Source organism: Trachinotus anak, unplaced genomic scaffold (assembly GCF_046630095.1).
Source record: "Trachinotus anak isolate AG129_WGS33_773 ecotype Australia unplaced genomic scaffold, CSIRO_AGI_Tana_v1 ptg000005l, whole genome shotgun sequence".
NCBI lineage: Eukaryota > Metazoa > Chordata > Actinopteri > Carangiformes > Carangidae > Trachinotus > Trachinotus anak.
The window spans coordinates 19,929,624-19,948,285 of NW_027273856.1; the positions used below are offsets into that span (position 1 = coordinate 19,929,624).

The 18,662-nt window shown below is 43.5% G+C and overlaps 1 protein-coding gene across 1 annotated transcript; it reads right to left on the reverse strand.

Moving 5' to 3' along the window:
• Nucleotides 1–11,583: 11,583 nt before the first annotated feature.
• bmp2b (bone morphogenetic protein 2b) lies at nt 11,584–17,775 on the reverse strand. The gene is made up of 3 exons (XM_071478780.1): nt 17,343–17,775; nt 16,009–16,376; nt 11,584–12,865 (listed from the first exon to the last, which is right to left on the reverse strand). Exons 2-3 carry the CDS (start codon nt 16,361–16,363, stop codon nt 11,952–11,954), a joined length of 1,269 nt encoding a protein of 422 aa, XP_071334881.1. The 5' UTR covers nt 16,364–16,376; nt 17,343–17,775; the 3' UTR covers nt 11,584–11,951.
• Nucleotides 17,776–18,662: the final 887 nt, after the last annotated feature.

Consider the following 18,662-nt stretch of genomic DNA (forward strand, 5'->3'; position numbering starts at 1 on the left):
GTTGGTTTCAGGGGTCTTGACTGTCAACAAAGGTGTGGTTGACTCATTCAGGTTGAAGCAAAACAGTCCAGGCAATTATTGATGGAGAGATTAACATTAAAAAATAATCCAGACTTCAACTTGAACTGCTGGTACAATCCATCACTCAGGACTGAGCTAAGGCCAGATCATTAATTTCTTTCTACCCAACATCCACAGGGTCAATTTTTTAGAGGATGCTTCCTCCAGCTGCAACTGTAGTTGCAACAGCTATCAAAAGGAATAGTTTCTGACTTCATTTGATTTAGTCTTAATGGGATGGAGAGCCCAGAAATACGGCTTGCGTGGTGAGAAGGGGAAAGAGGAAGAAAGCATGCGAGTAAAGACGAGAGAGATTAATATCCAGGCTTCTCTCCTCCTGACCACAGAGTGGGCATAAAGAGCCCGGCGCCTCATTGATGTCAACCCTAGCTGTGCCTGTCCTGTAGTTTTGAGTTTGGTTTGGACAGAACAGGCGGCCTGGCCTACAGGGGTTGGGAGGACAGGGCCCAGGGTTTCCCACATCACTCAAGGGCCTCTGATAGGCGGTCACACAGGCCGGTAATGACAGGGGGAGAGATTTAGTATTAAAGTCTCCTCTGCTGCCTCCTCTGCTCCTGTCTGACGTCAGGCTGTTAAATACGGGGATGAGAGCATGGCATGGCCCATGGGGAAGGGAGTTAGACCTGTCTTAAGTATACAGCTTTGTGTGAGAGGAGCCTGGCTGGGTTCCCTTGGAGTGTTGCTAAGGACACAAGCTGTACACAGCAAGGGGGGAATTTGGGATTACAGTCAATCATTAAAGGGATTTACATCTGCCATAAATATGAATTCAGTCAAGGTAAATGGTGATAAGATTGAAGGAGGAGGGACTTCCATATACTAACATAATGACTCATTCTAAGTGGTTTGTAATTCACTGGGTGGACTCTGGGTTAGCAATACAATAATGCGGGCCAAGACTACCAGTTAAATTATTCTTCATAGTCTTTAGTTATTCGGAAGTCCTGGCTTGCCATCTTTTCAGTTTTTAACCACTATCCCACATACAATACTGAGGGTTTTTCCCTGGTTATTTATAGAACATTTTAACATTTGAATTCATGACTAATGAACTTGGAAAGTCAACTGCTTTGAAAATGTCATGTACTCATAAGACATCATTGTCTTTGCTGGTTTGCAACTTAACCATAGAACCAATACTCAAAGCAGCTAACCAACATTAAAGCAGCCGATTGCTGCACCTGCATCCACAGATCATCACACCATTGTGGCATTTAAAGAAAAGGCCTCAGTCAAACACGCCCCCTGACCTTGTCCAGCTAACATAAACTAATTAGGCTGGCTCTGAAAGGAATGGCCCGCCATTGGATTAATCAGCCTCCACAGATCTGGACCATGCAATTCTGCTCCAGCCAGCTCTCCCCACTAGAACCTCATTATCTCACGTTTTCAAAGGAGCGCCATGGCAAATAGCAGAAGGGGCTGAAGGGATGGAGAAATGGAGGAGGTGGTGGTGCAGGAAGGGGCTTCCCCAATTCCTCTCTTCTCACATTGGACTCAGAAAGGAAATGTCAAGCGTGAAGCTCTGAGAGTGGTCAGTACCGCTCAGTCCAGCGGGCAGCACAGAGGGGGCCTTTGTCCACCATCACTTAGCGCCAATTACAGCCCGTCAAAATAGTTTTTCTGCTGTGGGGCGACGTGTTAATGGGCCCGACGTTGGGTGTGAGGAGCGACCTTGTCCACACACACCAACCAGGGGTCAGGGGTTAATAGGGCCTCTCTGATGTGGCGGATGAGATTTCGGCAACCTTTAGCTGGCAAGGGAATGCCAGGACAAAGCCTGTAGAATGTGATACAATTAGGTGGACAGCTAGCCATCCTGAAATGAGTTGCTCCATAGAAGTGGGACGGCTGCATTAGCTTGGAGCAGATGGGCAGCCGGACGCCAGCCAAACAGGTGCCATAGAAGGTCAAAACCCCTCACAAATGTGAAAGAGGACCCAGGTGAGGACACAAATACCAGCCAAACTCAGGGCTTTATTTGGAGTGAGCAGCAATTAAAAATCCTGTTGAACAAATGACTGCTGTTCTAGACACAAAGAAGGTCCTTTTGTACTTGTGAAAAGGTCAGAGACCATCCAGTGTTCAGTCGCATTTCTCATCCCAATCCTGAACCCTTGGAGCTGAGGCCTGGCTCAAACAGAGGACTGAGCCAGCAAGCTTGTAGACCGCCCTCAGCTAAACTTGGAAGCTGTCTACTCCCCCATATGAGAAAGTGAACTTGGCACAATTGGCGTCTGACCTATACTGTGTTTCCTGAGTTTAAGTAATCAGTGATTATCTGATGCAAGATGAAAAAAGTCCTGGCAAAATGAAACGTTCATAACACTGAATTGTGCTACGTGTGCCTGGTCTGGGCATGTGAGCACAAAGCCAGGCCTCCGTTTACACCATAAGTGTGGGAACAGAACCAATGCCAAACTACCCATGGGCCCTTAGAAGGCCCACAACACTCTGCCAGGGAGAGCTGGAGATTTTTGAAAAAATATCCTACACCACACTGAGCAAATCCAACCACATGCAAGCCTGTGGGAACTAGCGGATGACATCTATCCGCATATAAATACTCTCAAAATACTTTCTGGACTTATTGGTTTACAGATCGTTCCCCCCACCCATTCCTCTTGGAAATGGTAGTGGTGATCTGAACCCAGCTTCATCTACTTAATGTTGAAATAAAGGAGGTGATTGAACTCAGCCTCCAAATTGGATTTGTTTAATCTGCATCAAGTTTGAACATCCTGTGTAAACACAAGCGTGTGCAGATGCCGGAAACACCACGGCTGGAAATGTAAATGCCCATGGTTGACTTTGGCAGAGAATCAGAAGAGCAGAAGGGGGAATGAGGCCTGAACAGAGGATGGAGAACTTCCATTGTTAGTAGAAGGTCAAAGGCTACCTATCCAATGGACAAATGAGTTCTTTGAATTGGTTTGGTTGATTATGGGTGACACAGTGACAAGAATTAAAAGAATTTCTGTAATTTTGATAATGTACAAATAAGCTTTATCCACAAAGTACAGATCCTCTTGAATTAGATTATTATTGCCATTACATAAAATCCATCCAGAATGCAAGGAAGTGTAAGGCTTACTAGACTCACAACGCCTGGGAACAGAATCTGCAAGCTTAGCTCATAACCTTTACACCAAATTCTACTTTGGCAAATGATGTGGAAGCAAAATTGAATAAACACAAACATCATTAAGAGTTCATGTGTTCCAGTTAAACAACCCTTTTGTTGGACTCTCATTTCCTTAATGGCTTTGCAGCCGCATTTCACCCTTGTGTTAAGTCACAAATCATTGGCAACCAACATGATATCTTTTGCCTTGTTTTCCTCAGAGATAAGTGAGAATATGACTTTTCCCTGATAGGATTTATTTGTCTTACAGCAAAGGCTGCACCCCTTCGAGCCCGACTCATTAGGGAGTGAGTTGGTCTTGAAGGGGGGAGGAGAAGTGAAGGTCACTATAGGTTAATTCCAATCGCAGTGCCTCCTTGAAACAGCGTGACAGCATGTCTCCTCTGCTCACAGATTGGATGAGTTCTTGGCTATCAGACTGGCCTGATGACAGCATGTAGAAGATTAGGTCTTTTGCTCACACAGACACATTTTCCTCCTCCACCTCTTATATGTGTCGTATTGTGTTCATTATTTAGGGGATTTGCACTGTGAGTGTACATTTGTTTATTGTATAAGTTAAGTTTATAAGTAATGGTTGTAACTGCTAAAGGATTTGTGGTATTACATCTGCCAGACCAGAGGCAATTCTAATAAACTGAGTTCTAAACCTAATTTGGATGTTTTGACAGTTTCACTGTTTTATGTGATTTTTTATGTTCGATGTCTGACCGGGTTGATATGTCATTGTCCTGCCCTTGTTCATGCTGTAGTCTTTTATTGTTTTCATCAGCATAAGCTGCTGCTTTATGACTTGTCAAAGTACTACACCTTGATCTTAAAGGAAGCAAAGAGAGCAAAGGGAATGAATGAAAGAAAAGCAGAACAGATGAGGGAGACAAAGAGGTGACCACAGAGTGGTGAAGACATAACAGCAAATAAAGAAAGAAAGTATGTGAAAAAGAGAGAAAGAATGCGAGACAGAATGAAAAATAAAAATGAAAGGAAGAAAAAAAGAAAACAAAGACAGGTGAGAAAGAGTGAGATGTGGGCCATTCATAAGCAGACTTCTCCAAGGGATCTTGGGCCAGCACACCTGCTACTATTCACTTCAGAGGAAATAGACACTCTATGGAAGAGAGGCTCTTGGCCTCGGGACAAAACCGCTGCAGCGCCAAATTAGAAACAGGAAGGACTGTGGGTAAGGCTCAGATTAAAAACGCACTCCCCACATGGACTCAATATACTGCAGCCCTGATCCCACTCTGGAAACCCAAAACCCAACAGCACTATTTTATGTCCCAGTCAACAGAACGCCTGCTGTTTGCACAGTGACAGTATAGAGATTCAGTCCAATGTCAACCCCTGAATGTTGGTAAACTGTGGCTCTCTAAATGCTGCCCATTCTAATGAGGAAAAGATATTTCTGAGTATACTTTATCAATTTCCACAGTCACAACTGTGGATATTTAGTAACAGTGCATTCTAACTGCATTTTCACCAAGACTGCTTTGTCCTATACAGGCAATGGGTGTAGTATGTATGCATGTAAATGAGTCCAGTCAAGAGGGAACAATATGGATGTCAAAGAAAACCAGACTGGGCCCGAGTCATCCTTTTCTCTTGCACTGGCTTCTGTCTGGTCTGTACCATCTATCAGCATCACAGCCAGATGGATGTGACGCACACACCAAAAAGGAGGACACAGCACTGAGTTTCCCACAGACGACCATTAGAGCAGCTAATGTTGTCAACAGGCAGCTAGCAAGAACTAATGATCCATAACACACTCTATAAAGGAGTGAAACTACCAAGAGGTCTGTGAATGTACCAGAAAAGGAAATGAATATTGATATATGGTTGCTGCCTTCCTCTTGTGACCCTTGACCTCTAACGGGTTTCTCCTCTGCTGACTGGACCTGTAAGGCATTTCCTGCCCGTTCACGTACATACTCATTCAATCTGAGGGAGAAAAGAGAAAAAAAAAGGTTGGTTTGGTAAAAAAAAAACATCACTTCTTACGGCCCAGGATAAGGGAAAAAAGTATGCACTCATTCTCATACAATATTTCCATTTACTCATGGGCCTGTCCAAGTAGTGTGTTCCCCTCAATCTATCATTTTCACTGCGGTCACCAATGGTAGAAAGGCCTACTATAATTATTCCTACAGATATTGAGGACATCTAGAGGTTGTTTCCCCTCACTGGAAAACAGAACTACTCCTTTCTCATAAAGGTCAAGTTTTCATTACGTGAAGCTCAGTAAGGATTCACAGAAGGATTCTTACAAGTAATTGAATGCACAGACACAAGGAGGCAACAAAAGGACATATTTGTGTCTTAGAGAAGAGGAAGCAAAGGAGAAAGAAAATCACAATGATCCAGCTTTGGGAATGAATCCATGTTCCATCTACCACTGTTCTCGTTCTCCTCTGTTTGATGTGCCTTTCTACTCTGCAAAGCCTTTGCCTCACAGAAGAGGTCACCACTAAAGCTATGAAGGGCCACATTCACTGCAGGTCCGCTGACTGATGTCTGAACCAGGCATGCTGATGGATGTACACACATAAACACACACGCATGCATAAGTGCATTATGCCAGATGGGGAGTGTGCTCAGTAGTGCGACTCCAAAAGGAAAACCTGCCATGACATCACCCAGGGGAGTGCAGGTGCAGGGCCGGGACAGGAAGTGAGTCACAGGAAGCCTGGTGAGGCAGACTTTGCCATGCCACTGACAGGCTGTGGGAGAGCGGGGTGAAGGAGTATGAGTTACACCTCGTAGCAGAGCTGGCTGGGGCCCTCAGGTTGTGGACCTGCTCTTAACATAAACAGGCTTCTGTCATTTCCCTTTGCAATCAGGCTGATGAAACCTTCTTTGAAAATAAGCGCTGCGTATGAAATTTTTTTCTTTCCTACACACCATTATACAAGTAGTATTACAAAAACAATACATAATATCTTATCATAATAATATTGCATATATGCATTTGTTTTGTATTTGGTGTACAGAGCTGACACTTGTGCATGCTGAAAATGATCAGTGGGTTTTATCTGAAAATTGAGAATATTACTGTGTTTTAAAAATGTTTGTATACTTTACAATTATAATTCATACCTAGCACATTTGAAACAGCAATGTGAGTACACAATGCACATGCTCATTGGCTAGAGATCGTAGTTACACAGATTGGACAATGTTCAAATAGCCATACATTTCAACATTTTCCAATCTGCATTTCTCCAGCACAGAGATGTGCGACAGATGCACTGTATCGATGGATGGAGGAGATGGTGCGTGTGTCCTTGACAATGGTAGTCCAGTGGTTTATACAGAGCTTATTACGCTAATGAGAAAAGTGTGGGGAATGAATTTGTCCCATACCACCCAGAGAAGGAGAGCCTGTTTCCCCTGGTGCACTGCATCTGGAAGCAGCCTCCTGGTAATCTCCTCTAAGTACAAAAGGTTCAGCACCAGCATGTTCTCATAGACCACCAAGTGAGGCCCCCAACTCTATAACAGTTCTCCTTTCATATCTGGAGATCAACTGATGCTTGGTGGACTGGGTCCCAGGCCTGGAGCACCTCAAGGTGCCATATCGACACCATATCAACTTGTGACAGTGATATTAGTGTTAGAAGTCTGTAATCCTAAATCGTGGAGATGAATACTATGATCATAAAGAGTCAAACTTACATTATCTTTCTTATCACCATTGCTGCCAAGCAGACAGAGCAGGGGAGAGGAGACTTTGTGGTAGCACCCAGACAGCGTTGTAGATGTAGATAGGTTGTTGCCATCTACTGGCTAGAAGTTCATATAAGCATAAACATTTTACACTTACATAACATTACAAAAAACATGTAAATAAATCATTGAGATAGTGGTGATCAATTTTAAGTCGAATATACAGTTATGTTTTCAATCACAGGAGACAAATGAGTAATCAAGATTTAGGCCATCCAGTATGTGTATTGTAGATATATATTTATATATAGAAAAAGTAGAGATATTGGTGTGTGTGAGAGAGGGAGAGTGAGTGTGTTCTGTTTTATATTGTAGCTATTTGACATTATTCACTCTGTATTATGAGCTTTTGCCAGCTGATTTGAAGTTGTATGCTTGGTAATGCATGAGATTTACTGTGTCGGAGATTGACATTTATTTAACAGGCATGCTGGGGGATGTCATGTAGCTCCCTTTGATTGATCTCTTCACTTCCTGCTACAAAGATGGAGGCCGCTCCCGTAACCACACAGCCCCTTTCAAGCTCAGGGTGTAGGAGACACCCTTCGGCAAGGTTCCAGGATCAGTCCGGTTCACCCCTCCCCCCAAACCTAACTGTAACCATCAGAGGAGTAAACATGACACTGACCTTAGATCAGTGTCTAGAGGCAAATCCATCCTCGAGCCTGTTTTAGAAGCCCATATGTGGTCCACATGGAACTCCTTCCTGTATCCTCTGTGGAAATGTGTTAGTCTACAACGTGCAAGGTACACATGCTGAAGTCCATTCCTATTTGATCACAGAATAGCAGTTAAAAAATAAAAGGAAGATTAATTATCTTAGCAAAAATTTACCCAGATCCTCCAGTATTTATTATTTTCAGCGATCAAAACAGAGAAAAAGAATAGGATAGGGAGAGAACTGCACACTGTCCAGATAAATGTGTGAATCCCTCTATGAGACATGAACAGCTCTGATGTTACGAGGTCGTTTCCCCTGCTGCTGCCCCCCACCGTCCATCGATAAAAAGTGTTTGGCTTAAGTTCTTGTCCATCCTCTAAGGTTTCATTGGCTTGTTCTAGAGAGTATTATAATGGCAGACAACCTTTTAACTCTGTTCTATAGCTTAACAGCAAGACTATTCTGCTGTGAATATAAGGCTATATAATGGTCTCTTCCATTGAGCCCCAGCCAGAGGTAATGATTTCAGCATGTCACTCCAAGCCAACTCCACTGTGATTGCACGGATGATTAGTTCTTACAGTAATGGTAGTAGCAGAACATATTTCAGAGGCAAGTTAGTGATAGTTTTCAGTAACGTTGCTGTCATTTCCTTCATGCCTGTTGTAATATGAATGTATAATCATTCAAAAAGTCAAAAGTTGTGCATTTGTGCACATGTATGCTTTCATATGTGCTTAACTTGTAGACATATGCATATGGAAGAATGTAAAGCTAAGACTGTATATATGTAAAAATACTATCAACTTTGTAATCATTCTGGAAAAGTAATTTCCATATTCGCTCTGCTCCTGAATCTGTGGACGCCCGTCTGTTTGATGTGTTCAGAGCTGCAGCACAGATGCCACAGTCTTAGCTATGCTGGACGTCATCTCACTGGCTGTTCTCGGAATACAGAAAAAACACCATGTGCACCACCTCTAAAATTAGCGTGTGCAGCACATGAAGGAGAAGAGATCCGAAGTTAGAAAAAGCTCTAAAGTGGCCGCTGACTCTCTTCACTTTTCTGCATTTTCGTGTCTCACCTTGGCACACAGCCAGTTAAGATCTCCCATAGCGACTGAGTCCTCTGTTTCATCAAAGGTACACGGCATGCCACATACTTTCCAATTCTGGGCCAGCCAGAAATCTGGAAATCTGATTTTATAACCCTTATGATTTGGGTTGTTTGGAGCTACAGATAGTTTTGGTGTGGTTTGCTGCGCACCAAACAAACCGAATGTGCCTTGCCACGCTAGTAGGTCCCAGCTTCCAGTGTTATGCTCATCAGTTGTGCGGCTGCTCTGTTGTGTGTTTGTGCGTAAACAAAGACAGCAAAGGAAACCTTTAACTGATTTACCAGATGTTCATGGAGAAGGAAGGGGGAAATCTGTTTTCAGAGAGTGACTTTGCAGAGGTCTGTGTAGCAGGTGAAGAGACTCTTGCCAAGAACACATATCTCACAGTTGTGCTTTTATAACTAAATCATGGAGCACACAGTCACACACAGACTGAATTTTTAGCTCATCATCAATTCTTTCATGCCATGAAATAAATTGTTTTACAAGCCATGTTGTGCGCAAGTCGGATAAACAGAATGGATTCTGAAACACAAACATGTTCTCAGTCCCAACCAGTGGCTGACCACACTTGAAGCTACTAGTCTGTGATGACGTGATGAGCCTGGAAGTCAGTCAGTAATGGTGGAGATAATAGGTCCTTATTACTTTGACCCCTGACCCCTATTCTCAGTGAGAAGTTAAGGAGTGGTCCCAGAGGAGCTGTCTGATAATAACGTGCCTCTAAAATAAGAAGTCCCAGAAGTCGGAGGAACAGTGGCCAACTCACAGTACAAATGGAGTCCAGTTCAGCTGGGATGGGGTACAGGAGGGGAGTTTCAGGAGTGCTACCCATGTGTCACCCTCTCTGGGAGCAGTATTTCCACCCAACCCAATGAAAGGTTTATGGACTGGAACTATAAAGGCAAACCACTAAATCTCACACTTTTTTAAACACAAAATTTTCCCCCATTCCACTCCTGACGTTACTCCTGAAACTCTTGGCAGACATTTTTAGGGTTACGTTTTTTATTGTTGATTTTTATCAAATGTTCATTAAGAGTGCCAATGAAGTGACTTCCTCTTGAAGTCCATTAAAATGGTGCTGCTACTGACAGAGGTATGTGCAGCCCATGTGCGGGGCTGTGGTATGGTGGGATCCACAGAGGAGAAATGGACACCAGATGGGACCAAGGGGGGTGGAGATGCAAGGTAGAATAAAATAACACATGCAGAAGATTGAAACTGAACTGTGGCGGGAGAGGAGGAGGTGTGTGTGTGTGTGTGTGTGTGTGTGTGTGTGTGTGTGTGCATGTTGGGAGGAGATAAAATAATTGGATAGTTGCATCATCTGGAGTAAAACGGGTGCTGCACCCCCTTGGAGGATAAGAATGGGTAAACAGACATGATCTGAGGCCCATGAAAAAAAATGTGACATGTCAGTGTTTTTACTGCCCATGAATAAAGTCTCATGGCTCCTTCTAAATGTTTTGATTTACATTTCCTATATAAGTAACAAGCGTATCTTTGTTCAATGCACATTTGTTTTTTGAAGAGAAAAAGCCCACCAGGAAACCCTTGAATAGATGATTGAAAAAACAAGCACGTTGGTTTTCCATGCAAGCGTATGCATGTGTCTGAGATTGAAAACCAACATTCCATGGTCCCAATGTGCGCTCACATAAAAAACATTCTATTTAGAGCATTTTGAGCTGCCTTGTGATCCCTCCAAGCCCTTTCTAATGCAAACACAGCAGAAAATGCAGTCAGTCAAACTCCGCAGAACTCTGCCTCTCTGTTTCTCTTCTCCCTCTCATTATCTGATCTGCTATTGTGGCTGCACTATAAATTTTCATCGGTGTCTTTCTGGAGCACTTTTAGTCGATTCAGTTTAGTCTATGTATTACATTGTTTCCACCAAAAACATCGGAGAATGAAGATATTGACTCAGGTGTTCATACTTCAAGCTGTAACATATGATATGTTTTGTTTTGCCAGCCAGCCGTACCCACTGTCTTAGTGAATAAAACATGACTCTTAAGCTGTTTTTGGTGTCTGTGTATGGTATTGTTTCTGTTGCAGTTTATTGTCTGCCGCTGCCGCTGAGTCGTTTTGTGAAACATTCCTGTATTTTTTTTTCCTTTAATGCTGAAACACATCAGAGCCTTATGAGTCAGAGATGACAAAGGAAGGCAGCCAAACTCTGAAGTGGGGCAGAATCTGTCTGAGCATGTGCAGTATGTGGACAGGTGCAGGTGTGTGTTTGTTTGCGTTTAATAATTAAAGTGCCAGTAGGCTCTGTTCTTGCTGAGAGCCTGTTGTCTGTCTGCCATACTTTGCAGTCTTTCAATCCCAAATCTCATGATAAATAAACCCTGTGCTGCAGATTCACTTTTTTTTCATCTGTAATATTGGTTCGGAACAGAAAAAACAAACTAGCCTTTAGAAGTGCCTTCCCATGGATCTTTGCAGTGACATGTAATGCATGAAAACATGCTCTGGTGTTTTCCTAGTCCTCCCACGGGAGTCTATCACATTTGTGGACTTGTAACTTGTCACTCCCGTCCCATGACCCCTACACCCTACTACAGTTCATTACACAAGTGGCACCCTGACCTGGCCCTGTCACTTTCCTCTCTTCACTTCTATTGTTGTTGGTTTCCAATTACATTTACCAAAAGAGTCCAATGCTTGGCTTGCAATCAGTGTAGTGTGAGCTTCTTGTCGTGCGTGATATTTTTGCAGCTAATTTCTGTCAGAATTTGAAACTTTGTTATTCATGTTAGTCACGCATGTTGGCCCCTGACACAGACACATCAACAATGGCTGGTTCACTGTAGCTGATCTTCAGTCTGAAAATTGGAGTGACCATGTTTTTTCACGATAAATACACATTATTTATTTACAAATAAAGTGGTTATAATAGAAATAAATACAAAATAAAAATCTGAGCATTATACTTCATGTGGTATTGCACCCATTTCGAAATGTACATCAGAAATACATTTTCAAAACCAGTAAAGGAATATTCCTCTGATTAAAATATTTATTTTTCCCAACTTTACGTAGACATAAATATATTCATATATAGTTTTTTTCTTCTTCCACAATAGCTCTGTTTGTCTTTCTTTCATATAAATAAACGTCTTCATTGGGAAACCGGGTGTCCATAATAACCTCTGATGCCTCTCTCAGTCTTTCTTGCCCACTCTTTCTTTCTATCCATACCACTGTCAGTTGCTCACCGGCAGCCACATCCCTCCACCACCATGTCCTGGTAGTTTTTCAGGATGACCTTCTCATATTCATCCAAGTAGAGCAGGGAGATGGGGCTGAGGTCAGTAGGGACACAACAGGCTCTGGGGATGTTTGAGTTGACTGAGTTGACCAGCGTCTGCACAATGGCATGATTGGTAGAATTGAGGTGGTCTGCTAGGGGGAACGGACATTCCCCGTGGCAGTAAAAGGCGTGGTAACCAGGGGGTGCCACTATCCACTCGTTCCACCCCACATCACTGAAGTCCACATACAGGGCATGCCTCTTGCAGCTTGCCTTGTGCTGTTGCTTTCTGCGTTGTTTGCGGAGTGCTGCCTGACGTTTTTCTCGTGTGTGGAGTACTGAGTCCCCACGGCCGTCGTGACCGTACGTCACCAGCAAGGGCCGAGCCTGAGGCCATGAGTCCTGGTCCTGGTGCAGGGACCGGCTCACCCTGACATGCCTACTACGTCTCTGGGCATGCTCTCCATCCATCTCCCCTTCCTCTGGGTGAAGTACCTCCACCATGAAGCCATGGTTGTGGCCTTTGCCGGAGGTCCACTGAGATACAGCTGGGCTGACGTCAAAGCTCTCCCAGCGGCTTAAAGAGTCCTGCACTAGCCGAGTGTCCAGCAGACGTGCCAGAGGTTCCCCACCATCAGTGGAAGGAACTCCGAATATCTCATAAATGTTGATACGATGGAAACCCGCAGCAGGACCACTATCACTGGTGCTGCTGTTTCTGGAGCTGTTGCTAGGGGTTGCAGCTCCCAGGACCTGATCCCTGTAGATACGTAGCTCTGCAGAGGTGATGAGCTCCTCATCAGGGATAGAAGTGAGGTTGAAGTAGAACTGCTGGGTCGTTTTGCCTTTCAGGCTGGCCAAGGCCTCCATGGACTCTACAAAAGACAGAGGAGAGATGAACATAGTGTAAGATGATAGGGGTATGAAATGCATACCAAAGATTAAACAGAATTTATGCATGGTACAAGAATGAGAAACAACATCTATGATTAAAGCCTAGTTGGCTTCATGGAGTCACTGTGAGCAGGAAAAGATTGGAACGTATGAAAGGATGGTTTCTCACATGGTTTCTTTTGCTCCCTCTCACTAACTCACTCTCTCACACACACACACACACACCCACACAACTTGCAGCCTTCTTTGTATGCAGCTAGCCAAGCTGCCACGTGGTTATAGTGAGTGGGTGTGGGCCATTATCATACAGGCATAACACATACATCAACACTTTGCATGTGTGACTCAGTGTAATAGCAGGCAAATTCTCATGGCGATGTAATAACATCATTAGTGTCATGCTCATAAATTTACCTAGTTAAATGTCAAAAGATGAAAGCAGCATGCTTCCATCTATTGATAAGATCAAACATATTCGTAAGCCTGACTTGAAATGTCACATTTGCCCGATGTGAATTGGCTGCTGCATAAAATTTCCACTGTCAGTGTACATGAAAAAAAGTTGTACCATATATTGAAGTACCATCAAAGATAATTATGGACAAAAGAGTAACATGGAAATCAGTTAAAATTGATTAGATACACGCTAACATAAATGCCAACTGTTACATTAACCTTTACAGGACTGACCAGCTCAGAAATATCACTGGTAAATGTTGTAGAGTTAAAAGCTATTCCAAAGAGTAGTTAGGATATTATTAATATCTAAGTTCTGGAGCACATTTTTAAACCACATTGAGAAAGGTGAGTATACAATGTTTGATATAAATAACACACACACACACACACATATATATATATATATATATATGCTTGAATTCAGTGGTATTCCCCTCTATTGTGCACAGTAAGTAAAAGCCGCAATTTTCTTTAATGCAGCCCCACTTTGAACTCTTGCTTTATGAAGATCACAGATTATGTATAGACACACTTTTTAATCTTTTTGGTGTGGTAAAATAAACACAAACTTTGAACTCTGTGCATTTTCAAAGGAGGCACTTAGGAAATTCCAGCATCTCATCCTAAACCTCCCTCCAGAGGCACAAAGACCTCAATTAGGCCTATCACTCCTCATTTGGTGTGGGAAAGCCCCCTGTCTCTCGTTCCCTCTCATCTGTCCCCAATCCCCCTCTTTCTTTCCTTCCACAGCTCCCAAATCCCCCTCTCCCTCTGTTCTCTTAGTCCCAAATCCTCTTTTCATTCTGTCTCCTTCTCTGTCATTTTTTCTCTGTTTCTTTCTGCAGCAGCTTTCTCACTCTCTCCCTATCCGTCTCTCCTCAGAAGAACGGCTGCGTGAACAAGTTGAGGCTTGTCAAAAACGTGTGAACCACAGATATGAGTGTATCAACATTCCTAATTTCTCTTTGCGCTTCATGCCAAAACAAAAGATAAAGGCTAATGTTGGGTCATTCATCACAGACCTGTCTCTGGCAGCCACTTCCTGTGTAATAGTGGAAATGTTCTATTTGGCATGGAAAATGGTCATTTTTGAAAACTGATAGCAGTAAAACTAATTATCTGAGTGAAATTAATATCAGCAGGCATATGTGATGAATGATTAGAGCTGTTGGCTTTGATGTGCTGCACTTACATCTGTAAATACATGCTTATTATATGGAGTAGCCATCAATTGCATGTCTGTTGACGTGGGAAGATTAACAGCCTTGCAGCTCTGTTAGCATAGGATGAAAGAGCCAGGGGAGTGCATGTAAACACAGTCAGGACACATTTGTAATAGCCAGTGGTGTCAAGGTGTGTGCTGGCCAGGTGCAGAGGTTTCCAGTAGTGGGCAGGGAGCAGTCACTCAGCCTGACTGCCCGGGCCAGGCTTGTTTGTAGTGTGTCAGTGTAGCCACTGGGTGTCATTGCACTAGGGCTCTGGAGAGCACCCAAGCAACCACTCAGCCACCCCTCTGACTCACCCCTGATGGAAACTTCCCCACTCAAACACTTAGGACTCTGTATAAGAACTTTGTGTAGAGCCCCTATGGACTCAGTAACTTGTATGTTGTTAAAACTGGAACATGGGCCATAGGAAATTGTATGGTTGATACAGTTGGTATATGTTTGGCAGTAAAAGTTCCATCTTTTTTTTTATCATACATAGATAATTTTAATATAATAAACATTTGCATCTCTCTGCTGCCTAACAGTTAAACTTTCACCTGTTAGATTATTTTAAACAGCTTAGAATAAACCACCTCACCAATAACTTTGTTATATACACAGTATATGACTGGTGAATTAATGCACTTTCCCCAGGCCCTATAAACCCTCGGTGTGTGACCGTTATTCATCTGAGCAGCATATGTTGCCTTGGAAGTAAAATTCAATAGAACTGAAACAGTGAATTCTACAATCAGTGGGTATCCAGCAAATAAACTAAGTGAGCAATTATGGTGTTATTGGAACGTGCGTAATGGCGCACAGCGCGGAGAGAGGGTGATTTGGAAAGAATAAGGCGCGCAACCCCTCCTCCCCCCTTCACCAAGGACTAATTTCAGTCCTGTTAAAAATGACTCAGAATTCAGTCTGACACGATGACTTTGTCATAATGTGTGTTAGTATAATGTCATGTCGTGTGTTATTGAAGTAACGGGGTGATGACTATCACCTGCGCAAGGGCGCACCGCCCTTTATCCTGCTGCTGTGGTGCGTGTCTGGAAAAACTGTTTTCAGAGCCCACACAAACACCATCAATTATTAAGAAACAAATTACCCCAGGGATACCACCGCCCCTTGATGTTTCTGAAGCCCGTGACAGCTCCGCCAGGGGAATGTTTGGTTAAAGGTTGCATCACTACATATATGAGAGTTGATTTAATTGTGCATGAGATGCTTGTTTGTAAATCGCGTCACTGAGTTTTAAGCTATCCCAAACTTATTTAAGAGTTACAAATAACTTGGACGCGTGTCACCTGTAAATGACTAACCCTCCATAAAACAGTGAAGACTCTGAAGTTCAGTCTTGAGGCACTGAGTCATGTTTAAATATAGGTTTGGGTTGTCTGAGAGAGCCGATGAGCTCTCCGGCTGACAGGTAAAGGTATGTCACTAATACATACCTTCATGGTGAAAGCTTCTAATCGTGTTGGCCTTGCTGGCGGCTCTATCTGCGTGTTTCCCCATGCTCTTGGGTCGTTTAGTGCTGTGGTCTCCGTTCGCTGAGTGCATGCGGTAAAGGTCCACCATGTACTGCGGCACCACGGCTTGCTTGCTCGGGGTCGGCCTGCGCCTCAGTCCAAACATATTGAGAAGCCGAAGCTCAAACTCGTTGAGGAAGCTCTCCGACTGCTCCGGGGTCTGCTTCCCGGATTCGCTATATTTCCTCCGGCCGACCTCGGGGATTAGTCCCGTAGCACCTTCCAGCAACACCTGAGCGAGCAGCAGTACCATGAGAGAGCGGACCACGGCGACCATGATCAGTCAGTCCCTGTGGAGAAAGTTGGTTTCTGTCAATACACTGGCGCTGAGGTATTGACATGGGGTAGACACAGCAGGGGCTTCACTGCAGCATTCCCCAAACTGTGTGTGATCCCTCCATACAGTAGGAATGATTGAAGCAGAGCAGGTTAAAAAGGGAAGACACCTCTTCACTTTGAAGTACAACAAAAAAAGGGGGGCTGTGAATAGTGAGCCCGCTGGCAATATAGCGCGTCTAACTGAGACGGAGGATCGATCTTAACATGAACAGAAACCCGAAAATATCAAGGTGAGGAAGTTCTGAAAGAGACGAATAAAAAAAGGGGGGAATGACACGAGAAAGACAAATCAAAGAAAGTTGCGGGGGAGACTGCAGACAAAAAGTCTCCGGTTAGAAAAGATAAGAAATCATGTTTAGTGAAATGAGATAAAAGGAGAGAAGATTCAAGTCTGCATAACCCGAAAGATCACAAGAAGCATGAAAGTATGTAGTGAGGTAAAAGAGTCAGAATACACAGCAGCAGGAGAGGCAGTCAGACGGCGCTACAAGCCTCTATTTGCAGAGGCTTTGACGGTCATGTATAATCATAAGGGATAGAGTTACTTCAAGAGGCTCGCAGGTGTTAGATCTGACGTGCGTACCAGGGCCAGATGTAGCCCGGGACAAGAACATCAAAAACATCAAAAACTGAAGCATCATTTGAGAAGCACGACAACCAATGAAACAACTTTTTTTTTTTTTTTTTAACTGTATTTTTCTTTTCACTGTGTTTTTTCCCGACGTTCAAAATGGGAACGCTTTAACTTTTACGCACACACCCTACAAACCTATATAGTGAGAAACAGACGATCTGCAGCTGTAGAGTTAAAGTTTCCTCGTGAAGGAAGTTAAATACCAGCTGACATTATCGAGAGTTCCTTTCTAGGGAATATTTTTAACACTTTAATAAAACCAAAAACCAAGCCTTGTTTTTACCTGACGAGGAAGCGCTGTGTCCGGTCGTCGTTCCACCTTTGGGCTCCGATAAATTCCACATTAATTCGTGTTTAATCCACGCTGCTTCTCCTTGGGGGACCAGAGACAGCCCATGCCCTTCGCCGATCGCCTCTCGCACATATTCTCACCAGCTGCAGTTCGGGTTAGGTCTTGGTCAGCACGGAAAGAAAAAAAAATATGTTAAGTCTATGAGGAAGCGGGCTCGCGTAGGCAGGACCGATCTAAGTATAAAGCATCTTGGTTGAACATCTTCAGACGAGAACAACTCGCTGAGACAGAAGTTGAGCGGAGCTGGAGCTTTTCGGAGAGATAAGCGCACTCAAGTGTTGCTCCTTTGGACCTTGTTGCTGCGAGTCGGGGAGCGCGTCGCCTCTCCTCTTTGCGCCACAGTGTAGTGGTTCAATTGATCGGTGCCTTCTCTTCCCCTGCGACTCTTTTTGTCGTACAGTGATGTCACCAAGGGGCTGTCAATCATTTGTCCACCATAAGGCACCTCCTGCGGACCACTAACCCGGAGGCCCCAGACTTTTTCAGGTCTAACGATGTGAAATAAGCACACATTAGAGCCTGGGACCCCATTTTGATAAGATTTGGTCACCTAAACCCCCACAGGAGCAGTTTGTTTTGTAATCGCTTGGATCAGTGGAGTGAAAACTATTTAAATAGTCACTTTTATACAGTCTCCAAAATGAATAAAATGTTTTTTCTATTTTACACTGTAGTGGAATTTAATTATTCCATAAAATCCTGGGGACCCCTTTGCCCCCCTTTGCCCCCCTGCTTTATGGTCCCTATGTCCCCCGAACCTTTAAGAAACATCAGAATATATATATATATATATATCTGTCCTTATTACAAGCAGCTCTTTTTCTCTTGCATCTTCACGTATCCTGGAAAGTCACACCATAAAAATAGTTGTAAAGTCAACAGTTAAAACCATACTGTTGCTTTTAGTTGTGTGTTTTTGGGTGATTTTCCATACATAGGAATAGCAATCGCCTATTTGCTTAATGCTTTTAAATAACATCAAAATGGCTTGTTACAGTCCCAGGGAGGTGCAATGTTCCTGCGAATTTGACCACACAGAGAAAAAAACATGTCAACCCATGTGTTTTTTATAAATACATAATTAACCAAGAGGTGTTAATAGCAGGATCAAACATGTTAGCTTTTGGAATAAGGCTAATAGATAATGGCATCACAACGTGTTGCTTTTGTGGTTTTAAAGGATTAGGCCCTGCGGAGGGACTATCACATCCTCCTGCTGAACTTCACTGTGTGTGTGGGTGCTTGTTCATG